Below are 11,599 nucleotides of genomic sequence, written 5' to 3' on the forward strand. Positions count from 1 at the left end.
ATTATTTATTATTATTATTATTTATAATTTCTTCTGTTTGTCTTTTAGGCTCTAGGCTGTTGAAAAAGGGTTAAAGTTGGTGAAACAAAAATAAATATTCAGCTAAAACTAGCAACGAGTTGTTCAGAAAGCCTAAACACATGTTCTTTTTAAAATATAAACAACAATAATAACACCCATACTAAAAACAGGACCAGCCGCCATTTTGAAGCTGAGGGGGGAAAAAAACCTTTCCTTGTTTTCTCCTCAGTGCTCGATACAACACCAATAGAGATTGGCAAATCAGGATTTACATAACGTTTATTTATTCCCCCCCCCCCCCAAAAAAAAAATGTTTCTTATCCTGCTTTGTGAAGGATTGTTGGAAAGAAACCTCCCATTAAACCTGAATTCTCAGCAACTAAAAGCTGAGAATTTGTTTTCATATTTCAAAAAGAGCTAAAGTTAATGGGGTTATTTAAAGAACCTCTTTACACCTCTTCCTGAACTTCTGTTTAAGGTACTTTATGACTAACTTGGACACCTTTGACCCTCTGCAGGGGATGGTGGAGAGCTTACGGGTGGCCGAGCTGCGTTCCCTTCTCTCCGCTATGGGAAAGGACAAGAAAGGGCTGAAGAAGGATCTAGTGCAAAGAGTCACCGAGCTCCTCCATAACAACTTCCATCCAGAGCTTTTCTCTGCTATCCAGGAGCTTTATGACCAACGTCACTCCACTAGCAATGCCAACAGCAGATGCTCCCAGGTCATCACCATACCGACTGCTGTTGAGGTGGTGACAACTATCCAAAGAAATCCAAAGAAATCCTGTGGGTTGGTGCATAAACCTGAGGTTCACATGATCAAGCTTCCATTCTATCAAACTCTGGAGACCATTGTTGCTCCAGTATCACTAGGTACAGCAGCAGCCGCATCACTGAGGCATTATGACTTAAAGATTTGATGTCTTGATCAGTTACCGTTGGTTTGCTGCTTAACTTTAGATTGTGTTATGGTCTCACTAAAGGCAGCAGCGTCTTGTATAGTGTTCAGGTAGCCTATATTTCCTCAGCCCTGATGACTAGTTGAAAGGTGGAGAAGTATTCACATGCTGGGCGATTGTACGCATTGCTCCAAATGGTGCCTTAAGCCATGCAGTTCACCTTAACGTCCTCATTTTGGTGACATTTGGGAGTCTAATGCTTTAACTTTATATTACGAGCTCTTCGACGTTGGCTTTGTTGTTGCAGATGCCATGTTGCTCTCTGCTATTTAAAAAAAAAAACTCCATCCAACATGACGGGCCCTAGAGGTTTCTGGTAATAAACCACTGCTAATTCAGCATCTATGCAGGCTTTGCCAAAGCGTAAAAACTCTCTTTGTACACCAGAATACAAAATGGAGCACACTGTGGCCTCTGAAACTTCACCTGGAAATGAGGTTGGAATTTAAAACATAAACTCTGCATTCTCTGTGGTACCAAACTGAATCACAGAAACGAGTGGAAGCTCCAAGTGAAGCAGGACTCCATGATGGCTCAGAAGCTATTCCCGTTGCAACTACTTAGATAGACGGACAGTCTATCCAATTCTAATAAACCCGTCAGTCTTATCCCTGTTAATTTAGACCAACAAGAATTCCATGCTGGTTTGTTTGGATTTAGCTTGGTTAGAAAAAAGCCTTGCTTGTCTTCCTGGAGCAACTGGCATCATCTATACTTGTGAATATTTTGAATGTAGTATCAAAATAATGAACTGATTTCTTTCTTTATGATTCTCTCTTCGTTTTTTCCCCAGTGCCCACATTTGCAGTTAAGCAACAGATCAACTCCATCATGTTTTGTCTGACTCCAAGACAATCAGCTCAGATTGAGAACTGTCAGTAAGTTACGCACCTTCTCCAACTAGGAAACCGATTCTTGTTCTTACTAAAAGAACATCCAGAATTGAAGGATGGATATGTTTGGTGGAAGGAATGATGACATTGTTGTTTGTTGTTAGAAGCTAAATGTGAATTATGTTGTTGGGTTCAATATGAATATCCTAATTGTTTCCTGTGGCCCTTCACTGCTCAGAAGGACCAAAGCTGGAGTGAAGACTGTTCAGTTAGTGCTCAGGTGAGTTTGCTGTCCGGAGGTCCAATCTTTATAAATCAGACTGTACCTGCTGATGCAGATGAGAAATATGAGTAGTGTGATATAACAGCAATAACAGAATGAGTGTACTTGTTCTTGGCCTTTTATGCACATGAAGTTTCTCATCTCATTATCTCTAGCCGCTTTATCCTGTTCTACAGGGTCGCAGGCAAGCTGGAGCCTATCCCAGCTGACTACGGGCGAAAGGCGGGGTACACCCTGGACAAGTCGCCAGGTCATCACAGGGCCGACACATAGACACAGACAACCATTCACACTCACACCTACGCTCAATTTAGAGTCACCAGTTAACCTAACCTGCATGTCTTTGGACTGTGGGGGAAACCGGAGCACCCGGAGGAAACCCATGCGGACACGGGGAGAACATGCAAACTCTGCACAGAAAGGCCCTTGCCGACCACGGGGCTCGAACCCGGACCTTCTTGCTGTGAGGCAACAGCGCTAACCACTACGCCACCGTGCCGCCCCACATGAAGTTTGTTTATCTCATCTCATTATCTCTAGCCGCTTTATCCTGTTCTACAGGGTCGCAGGCAAGCTGGAGCCTATCCCAGCTGACTACGGGCGAAAGGCGGGGTACACCCTGGACAAGTCGCCAGGTCATCACAGGGCCGACACATAGACACAGACAACCATTCACATTCACACCTACGCTCAATTTAGAGTCACCAGTTAACCTAACCTGCATGTCTTTGGACTGTGGGGGAAACCGGAGCACCCGGAGGAAACCCATGCGGACACGGGGAGAACATGCAAACTCCGCACAGAAAGGCCCTTGCCGACCACGGGGCTCGAACCCGGACCTTCTTGCTGTGAGGCAACAGCGCTAACCACTACGCCACCGTGCCGCCCCACATGAAGTTTGTTTATTTTTAAAAAAAAAAACTAAATCCAAAATTGTGCATATTTAAAACCCGTATTAATCACAAGTGTTTGTGTGTGAGGTACTTTGTTGTGTGCATTTCAGAATTTGCTATACAGAGAGTATTGGTGTTGAAGATGATCAGTATCCACCAAATATTGCTGTTGATGTCAACGGCCATGACTGTCCTGTACAGGTGAATGTTTGTTTATGACCTACATTAAAATGTCCATAAGGGATGCATTTTGTTTCTTTTGTTTGTACCAAGGCACAAATTATGTTAATTAAAGGCCCAAACATGGACACAGTGGCCATGCACAAACGAGGACAAGGGCACCACTTGGGACAGGAAACGTAGACAAAGTCATAGTAATACATTTAAAAAAAAAAACATGACTGGCAATGGCCAATAGGCTTTCTGTATTTTACCTTATGGGTTCCTCTACTTGGACCCCGGTGATTGCTGCTTGCAGCTGTGTTTTTATTTAGCTTTTTATGCTTTTGTAGAAGACTTTATCAGAAAATTGCAAAATAAAGAGACAACAAATGTAGTAGTAAATATTTTCATCATAAATACCATACATATACATTGTCACAACATTATTTCTTACGATCAGGCTCACTACTCTAAAAAAGGACAAGAGCCTTCTCAGCCTTGTCGCCCAATCAATCTCACACCATTTGTGAAACGAATCACTGAGAATCATATTACTATCTCCTGGGAGGACTGGAAGAACAAGGTACACTGGTTCTTATCATGTTAGTCCTGTCATTTTTCAAAAAAATAAGTGAAATATTTTGCCATGAGTCCCACTTTTGCTCTTTCTCTCCGTGCATGTTTGTGTGCGCGCATGTGTTTTTAGTTTTATTCTGTAGGTGTATATCTGGTGAAGGTCTTCTCACCAGAAGATTTGCTGGCACAGCTCCAGAAAAGTGGAGTGGAGAGCGTGGAGTGCTGCAAACAAAAAAGTGAGTCGCGCTGAATTCATACGGGACTGAATTTTCAGTTAGTTTCCCTCACTATGCTGATTGATGCTTATTTCTGATTGGTCACGATGTATTGATTGATTAATTTTCTGTAACAGCAGCTCTGACTGTAGTTCCAGCTGCAGGGTTTACATTAATGGGCTCCTTCTAATTCATTGTAGTTTTTATAGTAACACAGGGACATGTATGGTAGACTTAAACTGATTAAAAATCTTGTAAGTAATCGTAAGTCAGAGGTAAAGCTGTACCTTTTTAAAGGTGACGTATTATACCTGTTTTCCACAAGTTGACACAGTTCTCTAAGGTCTTAATGAAATGTCTGTGGCATGCTTTGGTCAAAATACCACAAGCACCACTGTTCCCTTCTCACCCTGTTCAAAACAGCTGATTTGAGAAACAGCCTGGTCCTTTATGATAATGAGCCACTGCGTACCCCGCGCCCATATTCCACCAGCCAATCAGGTAGCACTGTCCTCATGAATATTCATTCACAAAGGCAGTTCTCAACCCATGAGAGGAGATTCTTAGATAAGGGGGCGGGATGATTCTAATGAGCTCTATTTATGACATTGAAATGGGAGCTGAATCTGAACTTTTTTTTTTTAATAAGCACATGTTTTCTGAAATGGGTAGAACAAAATAACCTGACTGGGGTATCTTATTTCAGAGTTTGCGGGTTGGTAGGCACTCCAAATATGTACCCAAACCACTGAAAAAATGAGTCGTGGTTTGTTGGGGGGGGATTGTTTTATGATTTTTCCCCTTTAAATTTTCTCATCTCATTATCTCTAGCCGCTTTATCCTGTTCTACAGGGTCACAGGTAAGCTGGAGCCTATCCCAGCTGACTACGGGCGAAAGGCGGGGTACACCCTGGACAAGTTGCCAGGTCATCACAGGGCTGACACATAGACACAGACAACCATTCACACTCACATTCACACCTACGGTCAATTTAGAGTCACCAGTTAACCTAACCTGCATGTCTTTGGACCAGCCTTTCTCAACCGGGGTGCCATCAAAAAATTATATATTCTAACATCTCTCATCTCATTATCTCTAGCCGCTTTATCCTTCTACAGGGTCGCAGGCAAGCTGGAGCCTATCCCAGCTGACTATGGGCGAAAGGCGGGGTACACCCTGGACAAGTTGCCAGGTCATCACAGTGCTGACACATAGACACAGACAACCATTCACACTCACATTCACACCTACGGTCAATTTAGAGTCACCAGTTAACCTAACCTGCATGTCTTTGGACCAGCCTTTCTCAACCGGGGTGCCGTCAAAAAATTATATATTCTAACATTGAAATAAATAAAATGAATTTAAAATTCCAAAAAACGATAGTTACACTAATGCAGATCATCGCCGCCTCATGCATCATCAAAATTTGTCTCACGGCCCCCTTTCCCATGTCACAACGTCACTCCCGGGGTCAGCGTATGGTCAGCATGACTGCATAAATTTTATATGGGGGTGCCTTGAGAATTTGCATACTTCTGAAGGGTGCCGTGACTGAAAAAAGGTTGAGAAACACTGCTTTGGACTGTGGGGGAAACTGGAGCACCCAGAGGAAACCCACACAGACATGGGGAGAACATGCAAACTCCACACAGAAAGGCCCTCGTCGGCCACGGGGCTTGAACCTGGACCTTCTTGCTGTGAGGCGACAGCGCTAACCACTACACCACCGTGTCGTCCTTTAAATTTTCTGACACATGAAATTCAAGACAAAAAGCTTTGTGATGTCTTTTTTGTAATGCAGCTTTTTAACTAATTTTTAATTTCAAGAAAGGGAAAAAAAAGAGGCTGGTGGGGGAACATGACTGTTTATGCTTGCTATAACATAAGTGACAATGAGGAGCTTGTTTCTTGGATGTTAATAAAAGCATAACTTTGGTTTTCTTTCATGAATAAATTGTAATTATTGACATCGCTAGAGGGGGAAATAAATTCGGGAGCATTCTGCTAGTGGGAGATCATCAATTTTGCTTTGTATCAGGCCATATCACACCACCCTGTTGTTGGTTAATTTAGTATAACAGCATATCCTGTTCCTCCTATTGTACTTTGTTCATAGTATATTTTGTTTGTGGCAATTTCTTCTTGAATTATGCTTTCATTCTGTTTCACAGTTTGCCAGAAGTTGTGCTGTAATCCTGAGAATGAGATCACCACTACAGGGCTGCAAGTGTCCCTTATCTGTCCTGTAAGTGTTCGAAATGGAGACGGAACGTGCAGCTAAGTTATCATGAACGTGTGTTCAGACTTTTAGCTTTCTTGAGGGATTGTTTTAGTATGTTTTTTTTCAAAAGGTTTCACGTGTATTGTGGCTTTTAGTTATTTCCATTCTTTAGCGATTGGGCAATTAGCGTAAGCAGAAATGTGAAGCTGGTGTACCGTTCTATTCTAAAACTCCATAAAGTAAGTCTAAGGACAGTTGGGGCGTTATGAAATAGGAGTTTGAGAGCTGTGCAAAAGTCTTGGGCACCCTCTTTCTGTTTTTTTTTTTTTTTTTCCATACAAACTTTGTTATAGATTTCTATTTTATGACTTCTGCATTATCAAGTCTCATCTCATCTCATTCATCTCATTATCTCTAGCCGCTCTATCCTTCTACAGGGTCGCAGGCAAGCTGGAGCCTATCCCAGCTGACTACGGGCGAAAGGCGGGGTACACCCTGGACAAGTCGCCAGGTCATCACAGGGCCGACACATAGACACAGACAACCTTTCACATTCACACCTACGGTCAATTTAGAGTCACCAGTTAACCTAACCTGCATGTCTTTGGACTGTGGGGGAAACCGGAGCACCCGGAGGAAACCCACGCGGACACGGGGAGAACATGCAAACTCCGCACAGAAAGGCCCTCGCCGGCCCCGGGGCTCGAACCCAGGACCTTCTTGCTGTGAGGCGACAGCGCTAACCACTACACCACCGTGCCGCCCATTATCAAGTCAGTACAAAAAAAAACATTTTAGAGTTCCAAACGTTCGTTTTCCAGCACAAAATTAAATGCTACAGGAAAAAAATTGCTTGTATCTGAGCAGCATATTACATAAGAGAGCACTTTTCAGATTAAAAAAAGAAAACATAATGAAGGCTACTGAGTTCTGGTGCAAAATTAAGAAACAAGGGTGACAAAGTGTCCAGAAGAGCTCAAGACCTACCGTACATCTCATTTCCTTATAAAACTGCATTCATTATACTAAAAAAAAATTTTAAGCAAAGAGTCGTCTTACGCCAAATATTGACGTAGTTTCATTTATTATGGCTTACTGCTGTGTATAGGTTTTTTTTTTTTTAATGTTAATGTTCTATTTCATTTTTTTAAGCCATTTTTGGTCTACAGCATTTCTTTACATGTGCCTAAGACTTTTGTACAGTACTGTATAAAATAGTTGTAGAATTGAATTTGTATTATGTAGCGGTGTTTTTTAGCTTTAATAGTACTAAATTTTAATTGTACAATGTCCTTGGGTATCTTGAAAGGTGCTTATAAATAAAAATTATTATTATTATAGAATTTAACATCTGCCCTTAAACTTAGGAGTGAAAATAGAAGTGAGTTTCAAGACAGCATGTATTATGTACTTTTTTTTTTTTTTTTTTTGAGTGCAGGGAAATCAAGCAAATAAACTCCATTTCACTATGGCGTATAGCAATCCAGCAACTTGATCAAAGCACGATATTTACTGTGTAAGGAAATCCAGCTTGGTGAGCAAGGTTTTGGACATTTTAGCAACAGCTCGTGCTTTTTCCCAGACCACCACTTGTTTTTCTCCTACTGATGTATTGATATTGACTCAAACTGAAGAAAACTGGAAATCAGTCTGAAATTTTAAGTGTCTTTCTTAACAGCTGGCCAAAACGCGCATGTCTACCCCCTGTCGAACGCAGACGTGTGCCCACCTGCAGTGTTTTGATGCTGCCTTCTACCTGCAGATGAATGAGACAAAGCCAAGCTGGACTTGTCCTGTCTGCCATAAGCCTGCCCTCTTTGACACTCTACAGATCGATGGGTAATGTCCTGTCTACAGACACTTTTTTTTTTTTGTGACAGTCCATTCAGGTGAGCACTCTAAAGGTATTTGTTGTGGCTGACAACACCAGCTATTTAAAGAGGTAAAACGAACATTTTGGCCAATTCAAGGTGCCTTTTGCCTCATAGGCCTGAGGTTAGGGGTGTGTTGTACATTACCATCTGTCTCCCATTGTTAGACATTTAAAGGCCCAGTTTCTATGGGAAAAAACTGAGATGTTGAACAGATGGTGCTCTCTAACACACACACACACATCACCACCACCAGAGAGAGCGAAAGTGTCGAAATTTGCTGACCACAGTGTTGATTGTTAGTGGCGGTGGCAGAGGATGATGAAGATGGATGATGTTGTTGTGTAGTTTGCTGAGTGGCATACTCCAGTGCGCAGACGAGGCCGTGAAGGAGATTGAGTACCTGTCTAATGGCTCTTGGAGAGCAGTGAGGAAGGAAAAGGAGTGCAGCAAAACCACAGACCTCTCTTCACTCAGCCACAGTAAGACCTGCTTCATCTTAAAAGTGTAGTTTATAATGAGGAAAGGTGTTTCTAGACCTGTAATAAACATAACATTTCACTCTGTTTTACATTATTGGTATATTGAAGAGTTATACTAGCTTCTTGGGCTGGGGGGGGGGGGGGGTCCTTTTTTCTTTTTTTTTTTTGTCCAGAGACAAAAAACAGAGCTCTGAAAATTAGAACCTGTTCCTTGAGGTTCTAAATGTAAAAGAAATAAAAGTAAGATGTCTCAGACTTGAACCAGAATTCAATTCTGAAATTACTTCATGGAGTACATTTGGTTTTTGTTGGGCTAGATTTTAGAAATTGAAGTTGTGCTTTGATTTTTATTTGATCTTTCTGCTTCACAATTGCTTGACAGAGAACAGTTCTGTGGTACAGGATATCGTGGATCTAACGCAGTGCTCATCCGACAGTGATGATGATGGTGCAGCCATACAGACAGAAGAGATTGTTTTGACACATGTAAAAAAAGAAAGTGTGCGCTTCTCCAAAGGCAACGTGCATGTGAAGTGATGAGTGACACCTGGCTAGTTATATTTTTGTAGTTATGTATTTATGTATGTTCATTCTATTTGCTTCTCATTTTGTGTATTCAAACTGCCAGACAGGTCAAATAAAGGTTTGTTTTTATGCTTGTATTGGTATTTTACTTTTCCCTTTTTGCATCTGGTAGCATTTGATGTGCATATAATATTAGCACATTCGCTGCTTTACACTCAGGGTTCCCATATTAACGACTATCTCAAGACTACCCCAGTAGTGGCTTTATTTATTTAAAGAAAACTAATAATCTAGTGACTTTGTGAGCAGAAGTTGGTGACTGTCCTCAACATGGCTGTCTAGTTCACATCACAGCTGCTGGTAATACATGTTGAGAAAGCAAACCACTTTACCACCACTGTGGAAAGCTTAACTGAACTGCGCTCGAGTGAGTCAAGTTTATTTTGTAAATGTATAAGTAGTTTTGTGCCATGACTAAAGATTTATTTCTACAAGAAATTAATTAGAATCAATTATACCACAGCGGTCAAACTTCATCATCAGGGCAAGTCCCTTCAAGCATCTTGCCTTTCTGTAGCTAATGTGGGATGGGGCCATCACTCCTACCCATCCCTGGCACTGGCTTGTGCAACCCCAGTGCCTGGGTATTTTTACCTAACCCGCATGTCTTTTGAACTGTGCTCCACTATGAGAACATGCAAACTCTACACAGAAAGACCCCCATCAGCCGTGAGGTTCGAACCCAGAACCTTCTTGCTGTGAGGCGACAGTGATAACCAACAGATGACAGTAAATCAACGGTAGGTTTATATTATGCCCTCATTCTAATGTTAGGGTTTCTCTAGTAACAGGTTTGTATGATGACATACTCCACATTACGTTACAAGCATTTAGCAGACTCTCTTATCTAGAGCGACGTACAGCATACCCAAAGCATCCTGGGGAGCAGTTGGGGGCTAGGTGCCTTGCTCAAGGGCACTTCAGCCATTCCTGCTGGTCCAGGGAATCAAACCAGTGACCTTTTGGTCCCAAAGTTGATTCTCTAACCATTAGGCCATGGCTTCCCCATAATCTAAAACTAATAATGAACAGATTTTTTAATGTGTTGTTTAACAAAGAAAATCATAAACAATTATATGGTTAAGGGTTTTTTTTTTCTTATTTAGGAAGCATTTAAGTACGAGGGTACTTCAAAAAGTTATTGGTCTCACCTGGAAACAAGGGATGTAACTCTGATTTTGGGGCATAACTGTATACTATAATGCCTTATATCACTGTCCACAAAAAATCGAAATGTTTGAAGCAATCAAAGGAAACATGAAGAGGAAAGCTTCGAGCTGGTGTGCTGTTGCTCCAGGACAATGCACCCATCCATGCAGCACAGGTGGCAGGGGCAAAAGCAGCCAAATGTGGCTTTGAACTGTCATCCCATGCACCTTACTCACCCAGCCTGGCACTGTCTGACTTCTATCTGTTTCCCAAACTGAAATCCCACTCATGTAGTCACCATTTTCAGAATGATGATGAAGTCCTCCATACTGTTGAGGAGTATCTGGAGACTCAAGATGTGACCACCTTCTGCAAAGAGATAGTGAAGATTGAATGTCAGTGGATGAAGTACATTGAAGTTAAAAGAGACTATGTTGAAAAATAATGCAAGAACAATCTTTCTCCTGTGACTTTTTCTGGGTGAGGCCAAGAAATTTTTGAAGTTATTTAATATGCAAATTAGTATGTGACATCATTTTGCATCCTTGCACAGGTGTATTGTCATAATAAACATACAGAGACAGCCTCAATCTCCATTTCCAAGGACAAAGTTTAACTCCAACCACTCGGCCTGACAAACTTGAAAGACTATTCATTCCCTGATAACCGAGGCACTGTGGAGTAGCCATGCTCCCAACAAGAGTAGTGTTCACCGACAAATATTGGTGTTTGCAACAACAAATGGGCTGTAACATGTAGAACCTGTGGTTCAAGAAAATCGGACACAAATGTAGCTATTTCAAATTTTGTTCAGCATTTGAAGTTACACAAAACAAATGTCAAATCGAATTGAGATAGATGGATACACTTGGGGCGGCACAGTGGTGTAGTGGTTAGCACTGTCACCTCACAGCAAGAAGGTCCTGGGTTTGAGCCCAGTGGCCGGCGAGGGCCTTTCTGTGTGGAGTTTGCATGTTTTCCTTGTGTCTGCGTGGGTTTCCTCCGGGTGCTCCGGTTTCCCCTACAGTCCAAAGACATGTAGGTTAGGCTAATTGGTGACTCTAAATTGACCGTAGGTGTGAATGTGAGTGTGAATGGTTGGTTGTCTCTGTGTCAGCCCTGCGATAACCTGGCGAATTGTCCAGGGTGTATCCCACCTCTTGCGCATAGTCAGCTGGGATAGGCTCCAGCTTGCCTGCGACCCTGTAGAACAGGATAAGCGGCTACAAGTAATGGATGGATACACTTAGTGAAAATAGTCCACACCTCATCTTGTGAAACTGAACTGAAATTCATACATTCATTCATTTTCTATGCCGTTTATCCATTGCAGGTCATGGGTGAG

General features: G+C 42.0%; 1 protein-coding gene across 1 annotated transcript; it reads left to right on the top strand.

Annotated features, from left to right (window-relative positions):
- The first annotated feature begins 542 nt into the window (after positions 1–542).
- pias4b (protein inhibitor of activated STAT, 4b) lies at positions 543–9,065 on the top strand. The gene is made up of 10 exons (XM_060905368.1): positions 543–894; positions 1,774–1,858; positions 2,052–2,093; positions 3,100–3,190; positions 3,612–3,734; positions 3,858–3,963; positions 6,118–6,191; positions 7,846–8,006; positions 8,387–8,520; positions 8,903–9,065. Exons 1-10 carry the CDS (start codon positions 543–545, stop codon positions 9,055–9,057), a joined length of 1,323 nt encoding a protein of 440 aa, XP_060761351.1. The 3' UTR covers positions 9,058–9,065.
- Positions 9,066–11,599: the final 2,534 nt, after the last annotated feature.

The sequence above is a fragment of the Neoarius graeffei genome, chromosome 23 (genome assembly GCF_027579695.1).
Source record: "Neoarius graeffei isolate fNeoGra1 chromosome 23, fNeoGra1.pri, whole genome shotgun sequence".
Taxonomy (NCBI): domain Eukaryota; kingdom Metazoa; phylum Chordata; class Actinopteri; order Siluriformes; family Ariidae; genus Neoarius; species Neoarius graeffei.

Coding starts and splice junctions, on each gene's coding strand:
- pias4b (XM_060905368.1), top strand. CDS start 543: ATGGTGGAGAGCTTACGGGTGGCCGAGCTGCGTTCCCTTCTCTCCGCT. Junction 2,094..3,099: donor ACTGTTCAGTTAGTGCTCAG/GTGAGTTTGCTG, acceptor TGTGCATTTCAG/AATTTGCTATACAGAGAGTA. Junction 8,007..8,386: donor GACACTCTACAGATCGATGG/GTAATGTCCTGT, acceptor GTTGTTGTGTAG/TTTGCTGAGTGGCATACTCC.